This window comes from Tamandua tetradactyla, chromosome 3, assembly GCF_023851605.1.
Source record: "Tamandua tetradactyla isolate mTamTet1 chromosome 3, mTamTet1.pri, whole genome shotgun sequence".
Classification (NCBI taxonomy): domain Eukaryota; kingdom Metazoa; phylum Chordata; class Mammalia; order Pilosa; family Myrmecophagidae; genus Tamandua; species Tamandua tetradactyla.
Window position 1 is genome coordinate 187,495,598 of NC_135329.1, and position 18,295 is coordinate 187,513,892.

At 33.2% G+C, this 18,295-nt stretch overlaps 1 protein-coding gene across 7 annotated transcripts in view; it reads right to left on the bottom strand.

The window, feature by feature from the left end:
* The window catches only part of ERBB4 (erb-b2 receptor tyrosine kinase 4), a 1,077,155-nt gene that overhangs the window by 693,668 nt on the left and 365,192 nt on the right, over positions 1-18,295 (bottom strand). For all 7 annotated transcript variants that reach the window (XM_077154990.1, XM_077154989.1, XM_077154987.1 and 4 more), the window contains exon 2: positions 9,779-9,930. In XM_077154990.1, coding sequence (XP_077011105.1) covers positions 9,779-9,930 — 152 coding nt within the window. The remainder of the gene's footprint in view (positions 1-9,778; positions 9,931-18,295) is intronic.

Below are 18,295 nucleotides of genomic sequence, written 5' to 3' on the forward strand. Positions count from 1 at the left end.
GAACAGACAGAAATTAAATAAGTGCTATAATGGAAGTGCCATAAAGAAACACAGGGTGCTATTACTATATATAATGGGAGAAACTGAGTAAAGCATGGGAGTTGGTGAATCTTTGCTGAGGAAGTAATTGTAAAGGGAGATCTGACAGCTACACAGTGCATAAGACAGGGCATGTACAAGTGTGGTATCTCGGTGTGTTAATAGGTGAGAGGGCATAGGTCTGAGAATGAGAGAAAGGACCATATAAGTAAAGGGAGTTGAACACACAAAGGCTGAAAGTACTTGGCCACGATTGAAAGATGGTTATTAAGCTTGAAAGTCATCAGCAATGTGGGGACACAAAGTTTATAGGCAGGGGCCACATCACATAGGAACTGCATAAGCATTTTGGACGGTATCCCAAGGAGGAAAGATACATTTAAGGAGGAAAATAATATAATGTAGGCATATACGCCTCCACTTTCAAAATTTTTTCTTTCATGAACTCTTCCCAATGGCTCCATGTAATGTCTTTTTATTTTTTTTAGATTGTTGGAACAACCCTCACTATAAAGAGCCTATGCACATTGTTGGCTATTGACTTCTATTTAAAAACAAACAAGTGTATGACTTGCAATTTCACCTCTCTGAAAATACAAAATCACTACTACCCTAAAGCTGAACCTTTGTAAAAATATTTGTCAAGTCTTCAGTTCACGGCTCAATACTTGCTGCCCAGGGAATCAAAAGAAGAAGGAAGAAACCCAATAGATTGAGAAAGAACCAACTCTTTCTAGGTGCCAGGGTTCTTTTAATAAGCTCTTTTATTTTGGGAAACAAATGTGACACTAAATCGTTTAAGAGAATTTAATTCAATATTCAATTACATATTCTGATTTTTAGCTAGAGAATTACTAGAAATGATTTTGAAGAGGTTTATACTTATTAAAACAAGCACTTTAATTTTTATTAGTTTAATTATATATTTTAATGCAGTATTTTATAGTTAACTGGGTTCACATTTATGGTCAACTAGGGCCAGGAGAAATAATTGCAATGTTATTAAATGCAACAGTTTTCAGATTTTGTTTTTACACTTCTAAACTTTAAATTGTACTCTGTGTGACCGAAAAGGGATCATTAAGATTGATTCAGTCTCATGCAAAATTGTTCACCAAGTTTGCCTGTCCTTTTTCTAAAGAAAGAAAAATGTTTCATTTTAAGAGTCAGAGAAAAATAAAGCTAACAAAGATGTACATAGCCAAAGATTTTTTTTAAAAAAGGTCTTATTTTATTATATTCCAGTGTTTGGTCTTTAGAAACAAACAGTAGCCCATACCAAAATACTGTATTTCATGATAAAAACGCATGTAAATGTCATTTGTTCTCTCTCTTTGAATCAAGATCTTTGCTTCTTATAAATAAAAGAAGTGAAGAAATAACCTTTATATACACAATTCCCTTGAGCAAAGAGTATCAAAGAATCATAGAGTGAAAGGGCTTTGTTACTTGAATTCTTCCCTAATTAAGGTTAAGGCAAGCCTATAAAACTCATTATACTCACCATTTAAACCCAATTTAAATACCACAACCCCCAGAGGTATAAAAGAACATTGCATCTGCTCAGCATCCAAATAAATAAATTCATTTTTAATTTAAAGGCATTTGCAACAAGGGCATTTTTCTCTGCAAAGTTCATTACAATTGAGGTACTTAAAAAACGCTTCTATTAAGCTATTTTAAGACTATTCTCTTGAAAATATCATATAGGATTAATATTTTATGCTAATTGGAATTCTGGTCTTAGAAAATGGCTGCTAATTTATGCATATATGCTTCTAAATTTAAATGTTAACATTTATATTTATCTATATATTGTGTGTATATATTTCAAATTATATAGCCTATTTATTTCTATACTTCTAATATTCCCTACAATTTTCTATTAAATATATATCATTATTATTAGTACTATTGAATTCATCCTGTTTTTAATATTTGTAAAATATGAAGAAAAGTCTTAAACATATTTTTGTTCGATATTTCATTTAAATGATTATGAAGAAGATTGTAAAATATGCTTGTATAATTGTCAGACAATATAGGCATTTTTACCTTTTGATATATCAAGTAGAATTACTGAGGAGCATTATGATCGTGAGTCAGTGTATATTTTCAGATTATATGGTATTTAACTACTGATGATATTTTTTCCCTAGACCAAGTATAAACTGAATTGCTTTTTCAAATGCATACAAGTTCCATGATTAGATTTGGTACAAAATCAAGTTCTCAATTTAAAAACCAGCTGTAAATACATACATACAAAATTGCATATGTATTATGTTAACAGTCTTTGAAACAGCTTTCAGAAAATATCAAAGCTTTGAAAATTCCATTTAACCCAGAATGTCTGCTTTGGCCCAACTGACATGATATTATTCTATTTCCCTTTTAGTATTCTCCATCTCACTCTGCTAAGAGATGACCATAAATACAGCAAACATGCTATATTTTGCTACAAATGCACTTTTACCTGAAAGGCAAACAGAGAAGTAAATTAAAGAAAAAGTTGAAGCACCCTATCTTATTATAACACTTGTTTACCAGACTGATGTAGTTCTTGAAGGTTCAGAGACACCTACTCTGGTGGTTCAAAGTATTTTGGAGGCTAATCTTGCCATCTGTCACAATTAGTGACATGGAAGAAAAATTTACAGTACTGTGCTTGTTGTGTTAAAAGAATCTGTTACTCCAGGACGGGCCACAGTGGCTCAGCAGGCAGAGTTCTCTCCTGCCAGGCTGGAGCCTCGGGTTTGGTTGCTGGTGCCTGGCCATGCAAAAAAAAAAAATTAAATTAAATTAAAAAAATAAATATATATATATGTTACTCGATATAGGAATCTTATTTACTTTTCTACCATTTTAATGGAGTTACAAATACATCATTTATCTATTAAATTTTTTTTTCAGGAGAACTTAAATTCAGGCTTGCACTCCCTTACTACACAGACCAACCAAAATGAGTGCACAGTCAAAAAATATATGCCATATTAGAAAACATTACAATTTTATCACCTTGTAGGTAAACATGAATACGTAACGCCTGGGGACCTTACCTAATTATGGCATAGATGTTTCATTTAAACTTTCTTCTCTTTCATTTTTCATGATCTAAAATATGACCACTTTACTAACCTGGTCCCAATCAATCTTTCCAACATACTGTCTCCCACACAAGTCATTCTATCTGGCACTTAGTAAGGTAAAACAAAACATAGGTGGGCAGTAGTACCTTTATTTAAATAAACTATTAAACAAATCATTTTCTAATCCAAAGGAGTAAAGGACTACATAAATTGTTTATTTTTAAATGTGAACACTTCAACATAGGGTTTAAAGTATCACATTTGGCAGCAGATAGGTTAGTTGAGGCATAGAGTTTAATGTGAGCGAGGATATGAGAACCAAACAACAAACAAATACAAAAATCACACCCTATATTATGCTGAGTAGATCTTGTTCTAGTCATCTGCTTTGAACTTCCAGAGGGAAATGAAGAGCAGGCACTGAAGGTGGAAATAGGCTGAAAAATATAAGTATTTCAGTTTTGTACTGAGCCTGATGAAGTTGCTCATCCTAGGCCAAAGGACCGCTACTTGCTGCAACTTGAAATCCATCATTGCCAAGCATTGCTCCCGGCTCTATTGTAAAAGCACTGTGTTAATAAAACCAAGGTCTTAGCTTCTGGTGAGCTAGACAGCATCTGGCTTTCTCACAGCTTTCTTTGCCTTCTTGCAAATGTTGTCATTAGTGAGAAGGGGAACTGTGGGTGAGTCTAGGACTGAATTAGTGTAGGCCCATCAACTGCACTGGGAAAGCAGCGCAAATTTCATGTCCTATGAAGAGTGTTTCAGAAGCAACATCCTTACACGTGAAGAATCGATATAAATACTAATAAAAAAGAATGATAGTTCCATGACATTACAAAATATATATTATTAATTAAAAGACAAACACCATATTTGATTGTAAGAAAAGGGAACCCTCTTTGGTCAGGAAAAAGGAACTATTATAGAATTTCTATAGAGAAATACTACAGGAGATTTTATTTTTAAAAATAGATATTGTAGATGGCATTATTACTCATATATTAAAAGCTCCCTCTAACTCTTCCAAATACACAATAAAAACTGATTGTTTTTCAAACTTGGTTACATTCTCATAATATGTTAATCATTACCTGAGAGGACACCAATTTTGTTTTCACATTTTTGCTTTGAAAAAAACAGTACTTTCTGAATTTTTCAGTCATTGCCTAATGCTAGCAACAAGAAGATAGTAATGCTGCTGATTTTAAGAGGTGTTGTCTTAATGGATTAATTTATGTTTTGATTCAAGTTTTAGTAGTAAAATAAATATATAATCATTACAATGTAAGGCTTCTAGACCACAGCACATGAAAGTCATAATGAATTACTGATATTGTTAATATTCCAGGTCAATGTACCAACAGTTAAATAAACATATCTCTTTCTAATCAATGTACACTTTTTTCAAAACAATTTACACATAAGTAAAGTCAAGCCATGGATTAAAAAGTATTACCTACCATAGCAATGAATGATGATAGTCATTCATAGTCTTTTACTTTACATTACATACATAACACATTGACTTACACACAGTTGACACTTAATACTTATTTGCATAAAGTCAGTATATAAAACAGAGAAAATAAATTTAAGATATAAAAGTTGGTAGGTCAAGAACCTTTATAGAAGCACTGAGTTGCTGAATGCTAGCAGAAGCAAAGAAGTCCAGCTGTATGACAAAGGAGAGAAAGCTCCCAAGAATTCTAATAAGAATAAAGGTCTAATGGTTCATTCCCATTACTTGCTACATTTGCCTTGTTTTAGAGTGCACACAGTGGAAGACAATTGTACAAAACCTGCTTTTTATGCCTTGTTGTTTTCTATTATAAGTCTTAACCTTACACCTCTGATAAAATACATAGTAAATTAGTTTTAGGGCCTTTTTCAAGCCAACAATGTGATGCCTTGAGATCTAAATGTCAAATATCATCAACCATATATTTTTTTTTTCCCAAAAAGTAATGTAAAACTGAGTTTATAACAAAGCTGGGTTGAAAGGTGTTTATGAATATAACCAACAAGGTTTCTATAATAAAAACATCTTGAAAATAATACATTTCAAGGTATTTCAACAAAATATATTTTGCAAGGATTAAGGAAATATCTCTAAAATATTATAGAATCTTTTAGATTACGTATAAGTACATCTTAAATCCAGTTTCAAAGGCACAGATTTTCTGTGCTCTTGAGATCTAGGGCAATACACCAGATGGGGTATTTTAGTTAGAGTAAAAGAAAACAACCCTTGCTTGTTTAAGGAAACAAAAGGGAAATCACTAATGTCCCCAAAGTGTCTTATGCATTCAATGAGAATGTAGAGTCTTTAGGAGTAGCTCCCATTGGTGATTTAGGGTGAATGTTCTCTTTCTCTGCTCTCTGTCTGTTTCAGTGTTTTAGCTTCATTCTACTGTCTGCACATTCTCTCTGACAGTCAAACCACAAGGAGACGATAGCTATCTTCTGGTACTCAAGTGATCAAGAAATTAGCTCATACAGTAATTGAACTGCTTGGTCACAATTCCAAATACTCATGAGAAGGGATTCTGATTGTCCCAGCCTGTGTCTAATGCTCACTCACCTGGCTTGTAGGTGGTATCACACTGAAAGGACAGTTGGGGAAAAAAATTCAGTCATCTGTCCATTCATTCAACAAATATTTAATGAATACCTACTATATTTAAGGCAATGTTCTAGACACCGACTAGCAGCCTAGTAGAAAATGAATGCGATAAGCGGGCTAACTGGGTACTCTGCTCTCACCAATCACAGAATGTACAGTGATCTCATAAAACACTACTAGCTTGTTTGTTGAAGATGTAAATCACGGTGAAAAATCTTACAAAAACAAAAATAATTTCTTACGGTCCTAAAGACAGATATAAATTCTAGAATGAAATCTAAGTTCACTATCCATTGTGTTTCTATAAATATATTATAGGTTTAGGTCATTCTTAGAGGCAGGGAAATGGTGACACCTCTATAAGAAGTTGCTCGATGGACTAAAGCCACATAAATGTATCTGAGGGTTATGTAATCTAATAAGTTAATTAAAGTTTACTACCCACTTATAAAATTTTAGATGTATAGGAGATGAGAGCATAATGCAAAGTTACTAGAGTCTCTTTACATCAATTCTGCTCTTTGTAATGTGTCCATATTGGACAGATTATGTATTTTGAAGGGAAGCAGCTAAGAGCACAAATGAGCCATAATGTGCTTATCAGGAGGAATGAAATTTTACATTAAATGGAGAGCTTTTCTAAGGTATAATTTGAAGTAATGCATCGTCCAATAGTGTGGTATTATGAAGATTTCAGCAAATAGTTCTTCCTTTCAGGGCTCAGTAAGAAAATAGTTATAACACTGAGCTCATCAAGAAACAGAGAATGGGACAAGAGAGTTCTGTTCTTGCCCTACTTCTTGAACTTATACTTTTCCATTGACCTTAACTATTTTACCTAATCCCTAAATTTTAGATTGTCACTGAGTTGCTGATGTCTTCCTAATCTCTATCTTTAGTACAAGGCTCTCTACCTCTCCAATTTAGTATTTTATTCTATGCCCAAACTTTCCCTTCATCCACACTAGAGTGTAGGTTCCAAAGGGCAGGAACTACAGGGGATTTATTTACACATAGACATCCAGTGTCTATAACAGAAACACAATATACATTTATCAACTCTGCCTTAGAGTCTTCCTTCTAAATCTCAATTTATCTTAATCCCTGTGGAATGTCCTTTTCTTCTACCCACACATATGGTAATCCCTAACCATTTCCACAAGTTTCAATCCAAGTCCCTCTTTGAAAAAACCTTTCCCAAATCCTCCAGAATTAGCCGTTCCTTCTCTTTGACCACCCGACATGTCTACAATTTACACATGGTACCATCATTGTGATTTTGATTTCTCTCTTCTTATCAACTATAAAATTTTATGGTATCATATACCAAACAGATACACGTTTATACATCCACATGCACATACAGATATACAGCAGTTATTTATCACACATCTGTCGTCGCCCACTGGGCTGCAAGACTGCTGAAGTGAAGAACAATACATTACTTGTTATTGTATCCCTAGGCTTAGACAAAATTGTGGAATAAATGTATATATGACACAATTAGAAATGATTATTTACTAAAGAATAAAAGCTGTTATCAGTAAGAAAAAAAAGCCTATTAGAGCTATTATGGGAATAGAGATATGTGCATAGGGGTTAGTACAGTTTATATGAACTGTTAGAAATGCTACTTAGGGATCAACTATGTTTTTTCAAGAAACAACTTATTTCTCGTTCAACGTAAATACCTTAAACGTCCTTATTCTACTGTTTAAAAAATGCATTCATTCTAATAACAAATGTCTTCCTTCTAAGCCTCAACTTATCCTACTCCCTGTGGCATGTCCTTCCCTTCCACCCCCACACATGGGAATCCCTGGCCATTTGCACAGGATTCAATCCAAGCCCCTCTTTGATGAAACCTTTCCCAAATCCCCTAGAATTAGCCATTCCATTCTTCTAAGAAGAAATAATACGTCATCCAATAGTGTAGACCATTTTTACTTCAAAATGGTTCCTGAAGGAGTAGAATATTCAACAACACAGACCATGCTGCTCAAACATCTGTAAGCTGTTTTCATACTTCTAAAGGTTTAACATTGTCTAAAATCTACTTCTGTTCATTCCATAGATACCTTATAATAGTTAAAAACATAAAATTATACAATATGTCATAACGAAGACTTTTTTCTGCCACTCATTTTAAAGACTGTCACAATATTTATGTGTCCATTTTGTAAAGAAATCAGTGAAACCTAGTTCTGTGTATAATGCAAAACAAAGCAAACATAAGGAAAAACAAAGAAAACATCACCCTTGGAGGCTGCATTTAAAAAATTTCTCATATTATTAAGATCTGATAGACTCTTTAACCTATTTTTTTTTCCATGCATCAAAATGCAGTTCTCGGACAGGCCATGGTGCCTCAGCAGGCAGAGTTCTCACCTGCCATGCTGGGGACCCAGGTTTGATTTCTGGTACCTGCCCGCACCAAAAAAACAAAACAAGACAAAACAACAACAAAAGCAAATGCACTTCTCCTGGTTAGTTTTCCTTTTCATTTAGTTTATTGGCATTTCTAACTAAATCTACACATCAGCTCATATTTCGTCAAGATTTGATTTTGATATTTAAGAACAAACACCATCTGAAATTAGTCAAGACAAGTTAAATTGTTACAAGCAAATTTTAACAACTAAGATTCAGATGAATTACTTTGTAATCACTTTCTCTAGGACAGCTTGTACCTATTCCCTTCTTGGATCAAAAGTCAAAAATGTTTTAAGTTCTTTCAGTTCCTCCCATTCTAGTATTCAGGTAACTTTTACCATTTACATTTGATAAACAAAGGTACCATAATTAAGATTAACTGTTCAAAAGCTTCAACACATAACTCATAGAATCAGTGCTCTGTCAACTTTTGCAGTAGAATAAGAAAACACCTTCATTCCCTACACCAATCTTACTATGAGACTTATTTTAAAAATCGATGTCATAAGCTTCATAGTTTTATTAAATTATGAGGTGGTGTATTTTCTGAGGTTGTTAACAATTCTGGGAACATTCATTATATTCAAAGTATCTCCAATAACGTATTTGAAATGATACATCTAAGAACAGAATTATTAAAACTGTTACAGCTCTCTCAATAAATCACTGTCCACTTAACAGCTTATTATTTCAGTGTTATATACATTTTGTTCTTTAGTTGTACAAGGTAGGGCTCCTGAAAGATAAGCGAATATTTTTGAAAACAAGAATATATGTAGTCTAGGGATGCTATTATTTAAATATATCTCATTAATTCTTGTTTAAAACAAAGATTTTAATTGTGTAAGAGACCACATCCTTATCTCTCTTAGAAGTTCAGCATTTTCCACATCTGTTACGGTTAAAGCAAAACTTAAGAAACCATAGTTACTAACACTAACGACCTGTGTAACAGAGCAAGGATAAATGACAGACAAAACGCTTTGCAAAAGTTTGCAATGGGACAGGTTATCTCTGGGTAACTTCATGTAGTCATATATGTATTTATGTGCACACATACATCAAACTACATAAGTACCAGTGTTTTCTTCTGAGCCTGAAAAGCATAGGTTTTCAAAAACAGATATCATTTTTTCCTTTAGGTAACACTGTTAGTCTCATTATGGTAACATGAAATAGTCTAAAAAGTCTAACATGACATAAAAGGGGCAGAAAAGGAGATTACCAGCTACAGTCACCAATTGTTATCTGATTGGTCCTCTGACCCTCTATTTCCATCCCACTAGATTTCCTCTTGCTAGCAATTCAGAAAAAGACAGACTTGCTAGACGTCCTGTACTCCACTCTGACAGCATCTTCTATCAATCTCAGGCCAACACAAACTGCTCTAAACTCCAGATGCCAGCCCCGAGGGCACTGTTACTCTTGTTCTTTTTTTAAGTGTGCTTTGGTATCTCTCCTGTCACGGTCCCTGCCAGGCAGAACAGCCCAGCCACCAGGTGCAAACCAGTAGGTCTCTCTGTCTGCTTCATGACACCACCATCCACTCAGGAAAAAAAAAAAAAAAAGGAAGGGAAGGAAAGAGCTTTACCCGCAGGAAGGAGAGGTCTCGATTGTGCTCGATGCTGGTTATTTCCAGGTTGCCCATGACCACCTCACAGTTTTCATAGTATTTGCGCAAGGCTCGGAACTGCTGCTCCAGATCAGAGAGAGAGCTCAGCTTATTCTCTGTCCCTGCACACACTGCAAAGGCAAGAAGATACATATAAAGTTATATAACCTTTTTATGACGCATGCAATGATAACATCTCCCTCAAAACACTCATTCCTACTCCACTCTGCCAATTCCTCGAATTAAATGTTTTGGGTTCTTGTTGACAGCCACACACCCATACACTGGCAAATACCTTCACTTTTACATTTCTTGCCTCAGTTAAACAGGACCAAGAAACAACAACAAAACAATAGCATGGATTAACCACAAAAAGTAAGAAGGACCAGGTTCCACAGAAACAGAGCAATAAGATTAACTCAAAATAATCACATTAGCTGTGAGCATATGAAACAGGCAAATGAATTTAATTATATTTATACATGATTTTCTTTAGGACTAATAATTACTCTATTTTCTAATATGGTAGTTCCACATATGTAAATAAATCAAAATCAAAGGTGATGAAAGTAATGGAATAATATTATAAAGTAACTGAATCATTTTTAAAAACATTTATTTTCTATTGCAATATCAGGAGCTCTAATCGGGTAAACTTTCTATATAATTAGAGCTTTTGCCTTTAGACCTCAAAAATGCTCTCCTTTCTAAAATAAATTTTAAACATTTAAATCGAAATATTTGTAAAAAATACCACAAACAGGGATAGCTGACAAATTATTGATTTTTATCAACATCAACTGGGCCATCACTCCATATATCCATTAGTGTTCTGAGGTATAATAGAGAGATAATAAATGAGCTCAGATTATCTCTTTGGGGGAATTTTTGAAACTGTTCATGTAACACCATGTGAATGAATATACATATTTTTTTTTTAATTTTCTGCAAATTAATGTATTTTATGTCTTCCAGAAATAAAAATTGTAGCTATTATTTCTCATTGTTCATACCTTTAAAAAAACCCTTATCATTTAATGCAACAATTTTAATCTTTAATAGACTAAGAAGCCATATTATGAAACTTGCAATAGCATATAAAGTTAAAGAATCATTCATAATCTACATTCTGAATGAATCTTTGAGAAGTCGTATTATACACTGAATATAGGTAAGATACAATGTATAAACTTTAAAGGCACTGGGAACACAGAGGTGGAGGTTAGTAATAAATTCATATATATAATTGTGCTTCATATACACAGAAATGAGAGAGCAATGATGCCATGTGTGGTGGTCAAGGAAATGGGTTTTAGTATAAAGGGAAATAAGAGGTTTCCGTACAAAGGGGAAAAAAAGTCTTTACTTAAACTTTGAATACTCTGCCTTTGCCTCCTTTCTTCTTCCCCCTTTCTCTAACTTCCTGTCCACCTGCAGAGGTGATGGCTAAAATTTACACCACCGACTTGGATTGTCAGAACCAGGGGCACACCTTAGGGATGACAGAGAAATTAGGTCAAAGGAACCAGGGTCCCTGAGAGCTTCAAGGAGAAAATTCATGCCACTATGGGTCACAGAACTATAGGTGTCTTTCATCAGAGATGAAACCATTTTAGCTCATTTAAGCCACTGTTATTTGGGGGTTTTCCTGTTATTTGCAGCAATACCTAATTCTGGTTACTACACAGTAAAGACTGCAGGAGGTAAAACAGTAAGTGTGTTGTGAGAAAAGAGGTAGCAGGTTTAGACCAATTATTTGTGAAAGATAACATTGAATGGAGGATAAATTGCCTAGAGCATCAGATAACATATAATTTATACAACATATAAATGAGATTATCTGTCTACCTGTCTAATGCAAGCTTACTCATATGCATATGTGAAATATTCTCAATGATAACAAAAAACCTTGGGCATCTATTTATTCAACTATATTTCCCATATCATCTATTAATATTGTTACTGATGACTTGGTAAGCAAGAGTGAAAGACTCATTTAATCTGAAAAGTAGCTAATGTTGTTATATTACCTATCTCTGAATTCCTTAATATTAAAGTTGATAATTTTACTATTTAACCACATTTTAAAACATTTCTATGTGCTAATCTCTTCTCATAAACGAATAAACTGACATATAGAATTTAAAGCAAGTAGCATAATAAATAGCAAGTTATTTAGATGGAGACAAGGCTCAGAATTTTTATATATGCACCTCCTAATTCTAAATATATCTCTACTACAATGGGCCAATGAAAATTTTTCAAAATTTAATTAAACATACCCATTCCCAGAGAGAAAAATGTGTAGTTTGCTACAGCACATTCCAAAGGAAGATAGTGTGAAAGATTTTGACAGTTGCAGTGACATTTTTCTCCAAAAACATGTTCACGCTTTGGTAGAGAAGGTCAGAACATACTAAATACTTTGAAAACCTTCTTATATATGCATTTATATGCTGATTTTTAAAATGCATTGACATATAAAGTACAGGTTTTATTTCCAATTGAAAGAAACATGTACACAAAATTTGCACACAAGTCCTAATGTGGCCTTGGATATATTTTAGAATTGGCTTAGAAATGTCTCAGCACAGTTTATTAATGGATGCTTAATTACCACCCTCAGTGGTTGTATTAAAATATAATTTTTCCTCATTGGACTTTTAAATAATTGAAATCTACATTTCTAAATTAATATAACTGTATCTTTTCTCAACAGACGTATTTTATGAATTTATAAAAATATTGCTATAAATGTGCTGGGAGTAGTAAAATAAAGACCATGGATTAAGAGCATTTCCATGAAAATCTCTAAAGAATAGTGAAAGAAAGATAAAATAAAACAAACAAACCCTGGACCTTGATCTTGACTGATAAGGATCACAGAGATGTATCAAATGTTTTTTTTTCCTCCTGCCTATGTTGAATATCATTGTAATTACCAATGGAATTCTTCTTTTTTTCTGAGTACTTGATAGTTTCAATAATAAGAGAAACCATCCTAAGACCAGTAAAATGTTCAAATGACCAAGACCAATTTTGTGGTTTCATTATAAATTGAACAAAAGTTGTCATACCTTTGGCAGAACAATTAAAATGATTTAAGGTCAAAAGTGCTTAACTTAAATGGAATTTAATTCTTTCTATATGGAAAGTAATCTTTTATTTTACATGTATTTTTTGTATATCTCAATTATGCAAGAAAAAGAGTGGAAAATAACAGGAAATAATAGGAAATTATTTGAATCTGGATTCCTTTAAGTTACTAGTAAGTTCTCATTGTTGATAGCTAAGTAGTCCATATAATCTAAATATTTAGAATTCTACTTAAGCATCTCAAAAAGGACATATGTTATCCTATATTATAGTATCTGTTTACATATGTTATGCACAAAAGACTATAAATAAACACTCTGAAGACAGGAGTCATTTATTAATCATCACTTTGTATCTGTTGAACTATGTAGCACAGTTCCTTACAAGAAATGCTCATTTTAATAATGCTCACGTAATTGTTATAAATAATTATAAATGCTATTCAAAAAATGACCCTCACCTCAAAAAAATGTTCATTGTTCAATAAATTTTTAGCTATGTCTTGCCTCTACTGTATAAAAACAGAAGGTGGGAGTAAGTATATTTAGAAACATTTTTAAACAAAAAAATTATCTTCCAATAACAGGGAATGTGATTAATCAGAATATTCCTCAAACATTTTCATCTTTGCAGTTTCAATAATGTGCAGTTCAAATCAGGAAATATTTTTTTCTCAGTGAGGCTTTCCTGTATATTTATGTTTGATGCAAACTATCTAGAATCAATAACATATATTTATCATAACTATTATTTTGCAAGACAGCCTTGTTTTTAAAATAACTAGCTGGAATACATTCATAAAAGTCACTTGTACTTCTCTTTATGAAGCCTCCACTGAGTGCCTCACAATTTTCACTTGTCAATCGATTTTACTTTCAGGAATGTATACAAGACAATGCTTAAACCATCAAGTTTCATTGATTTCACAGAGCTGTTTATCAAAACAGAATTGAAAATTCTTCTTCACCAACCAAAACAAGTTTAACAAAATGCAGCACCCTTCACCAACACATTATAAAGTCTATAAACTATAAACTTCATAATAGTTCAAGCCCTAAAAATCCTGAATTTACCTGCGATCCCTAGAGTTTTCATTACAATTGTAACTCCAGTAATAACAGCTATATGTGAGACCTTAATAAAATCACCAATTATTCTACTTAAAATTGATTTAGTTACAAATATAGTTATAATTGCAAACATAGGCCTTTTATTCTTTTTGACCTAAGGTTTACATCCAACAGTGTGTGAACTATTTAATCTCCATTCAGTGAAAAATTAGGAATGTAATTAAGAGTTTGTAACAACACAAAATGAATTAAGATTATACATTTGGGAGGAAAATAAATTAGAAGCAAAATGACGAAACATTAATAATATCCACATTAATACTAAAAATCAATTATTGGTTCCAGGTTTGTTATGGCTATGGAAACCAGTACTCTATTTACAAAAGAAAGCAAGCAAGAAGGGAGAATAAAACTAAATAAAAACATTTACTAGCCTTTAAATCCAATGCCTATCATGGGATAGCAACGAACAAAGGAATATTACTTACTCAGCATCTACTGTGTAAAAGATATTGATTTTTTAAAGTCTAAGATCTTTTGTAAAGGCTCATGTAGTTCAAGGTACCCAGTAAGGAAAGCAACAGGCAATATACAAAATCATGTATATATACTGTATGGGCACAATGCATAACAATATTTGGTATTCTGATAAAAGTTCTCTAATTTTTCTATCTGATTTAATACTGATAAATACTTTCTCATTTCTGAAATGTTTACATAATAAATATCCTTTATATTAATGAACACTGTTGGACACAAAAATCTATAACTGTTACCTCTGAATATAAGCTACTTAAAGAGTGTAAAAATCAGTGAGCAATTTCAGTGACTATTATTGAGTGTCTAGTATTATAGTTACATGGAAATGGCAAGTTTTTGTCAGCTTAATCTTCAAAATATGTCCTGAAACCAGGCCAAATTCATCACCCTCATTGTTTGATCATTTAGTCTGAGCCACTGCATCTCTCACCATGAATTTGGCAGTAGCCTAGCTTATCTGGATTTTCTACTTGCCCTCACTGATTCAATCTCCTCATAGGGTCCTGTATGATTTTTTTAAAAACATAAATCACTCATGTCACTCCCCTGCTGGAAATATTCCTTGGCATCTAATCACACATACTAAAAAATTCAAATTTCTTATCTTAGCCTCTATTTAGGTTTGTTTTCTGCAAATACCATTTTTATAATAGTCTTCTCTGACCACCTCATCTAAAGACACACTTGGTTCCTATACATCATTATCTGTCTATTTTCCCTTCTTTATTTTTGTTTTATTCTTATAGGAAATTACATTATACATCTGCTTGTTTATTCATTTATTATATCTCTACAACTGAACACCAGCCCCACAGGAGACAGGCCCTCTGTCTGCTCAGCATGTAGAAAAGGAAGCATATGAGAGACTCCCTCAATCAACATTTGTTTAGTAAGTAAATGGTCTTTGGAGTTATTGAAGCCCCCAGAAAAGCTAGGATCAAATTCTGATTTCCCTGTTTGTTTAAAGCTGAGTAAACTTAAGAAAGTCTCACCATTTCTTTTAAAATTTTCGTATTGTATAGTATAACATATATACAAAGCAAAGAAATAAAAAATCAAGAGTTTTCAAAGCACTCTTCAACAAGTAGTTACAGGACAGATCCCAGAGTTTGTCAGGGGCTATCATTCAATCCTCTGAGATTTTCCCTTCTAGCTGCTCCATAATATAGGAGGCTATAAGGCTTAAATATATTTTTTACTACTACAATTGACTTTTTTTTTCTTTTTTTATGAAAAATAACATATATACAAAAAAGCAATAAATTTCAAAGCACAGCACCGCAATTACTTGTAGAACATATTTCAGAGTTTGGCATGGGTAACAAATCCACAATTTTAGGTTTTTACTTCTAACGGCTCTAAGTTACTAGAGACTAAAAGAGCTATTTAATGATTCAGCAATCATATTCATTTGTTAAATCCTATCTTCTCTATATAACTCCACCATCGCCTTTGATTTTTCTATCCCTCTCTTTAAGGGTGACTTGGCTATAGCAATTCTAACTTTTTCATGTTGGAAGGGTCTGTCACTAATATGGGGTAAGGGGATGGAACTATCTGATGTTCTAGAGAGGCTGGGCTCTCTGGGACCTGGTCCAAGAACCTATTTGGAGGTTGCAAGTTTCTGGAAAGTTACACTAGTGCATGGAATCCTTGTGGAATCTTATACATAGCCCTACGTATTCTTTAAGATTGGCTGGAATGGTCCTGGTTGTCTCCTCATCATTTTTAATTTCAATTTCCACATCTATAAAGTAATTTTGAGTGTTTTCAGTACTGAGACCCAGTTTAGAGGTTGTATTAGTCAAAGTTCTCTAGGGTTTGAAGGAAATCTCCTGAACTGATTGTAGATTTAGTCAGCTATAGATGCAATCAACTTACTTATGATTTAAATCCATAAAATACCCTCACAGTAACAATAAGTCCAGTGCTTTCTTGGCCAAACAACTGGGAATCATAATCTAGCCAAGTTGATACATGAACTTAACCATCATAGAGGTTTAGAGCATAAGAGTCTAGAATCAAATTCCCAGCATTCAAAATCTGGCTCAATCACTGCCCCATGATGTAATGTTGGATCAGTTACTAAAACTGTGGTTCTTTTTCCTTATCTGTAAAATGGGCATGATAGCCCCCTCCTCATAGCCCACCTTAAAGATTAAATGAGACAAAACATGTTAAATTGCAGTGCAAAGTGACTGATTCATGGATACAGTTCAGCAAATGTTAGCAATCATTTTTTCAAACAAGTGGGATATACAATGGGTACATTCCATGACATATCAAATCAAATTAAAATATAAGGCCTGCATGGTAAGTACTGAAATTGTCCTGATAAAAAGGAATGAACATTGGGCAAAGACAAAGGAGGTCAGGTCTTCTTTCCTTGTTCCACCAGTCTTCAGCTGGGTAAACCTGAGCAATTAATTTCTTCTCTCTGGGTTTAATTTCCTCTCTCATAAAGACGAATTCATTTCTAAGTTTTCTCCAAGCTAAAAAATAGTACGACTGATTTGTTTCTAAAATCCTCACTCTATACTATTCAATAGGTCAAATACATTGGATGCACTCGAAGAGCTCACTCTGTGGCATCTATTATAAAGTCAAGCATCAACTTACCAAATGCCCTAGAAATCCCATTCTTAGGTTCATTCCTAGAGAACTGAAAACTTATGTTCATGCAGAAACATGTACTTGAATGTCTGTAGAAACTCTATTAAAATTCACCTCAAATTGAAAAAACACAAATGTCCTACAATAAGTGAAATGAAAAACTGTGGTACATCCATAGCATACTTTGCTACTTAGCATTAAAAATGAACAGATGACTGGTACAGAACATGGAAGACCCCCAAAAACATTATGCTGAATGAAAGAAACAGTTTCAAAAGACTACATATTGTATGATTCCATTTATAAGTCATTCAGAAAAAAGCCAAAACTTTAGGGTTTCGGTCAGTCATTGCTAGGGGCTGGTGGTGTGAAGGCTGAGACTAAAAGGAGACAACATGAGGGAAATTTGGGGAGTGACAGATCTATTTTGTATACGGTACTGTGTCACGATTACATAGATTTTTCTAAGGATCAAAAGAAAATTGTACGCCAAACATGGTTTATTACATTTGTTTCCAGTCATCTTATGCTTTATTCCTTTATGGGTGATTCTTATTACATTTTTGGTTTTTACTGTTTACACGCACTCACACATGCACACGCACACACACACACACACACCCTGATTGTATGCTATTTTTTCACCTTACACAGCCAAACTTGCTAAATCCTTATGATTTCTACTACACCTTTTAAATGGACTCATTTGATATATTCAGATATTCAAACATACCATTTTATTTTGTTGACTTGGCTGGTAATGGAAAGCACTTGTAAAATAATTTTTGGAGCAGGCATAGCAAGCATTCATATCTTTTTCCTAACTTTCATGGAAAGCATGTTAGTTAGCTCAGCATGTATTTTATTATCTTATACATTTCAGATCCCACTTTACTAGTTTCTTTTTTAGACTTAAATGTTATCATATACTTTTTTGCGCTTTTTGAGAATTTTAAAAACATATTAGATTTAATTATTAATGAATTTTAAATATTGAACCATCCTTGTACTCCTGGAATGAACCACACCTAGCTGTCATGTATTATACTGTAAAGATACTTCTGGGTTTTATTTACTCTTCTTTTGTTTGTACTGTTTCTTTTCAGCAAGAATTATAAATGTTTTAAAATATTTTATTAGATGTAATTAGGCAAAATATAATAAATAATTGAAATGG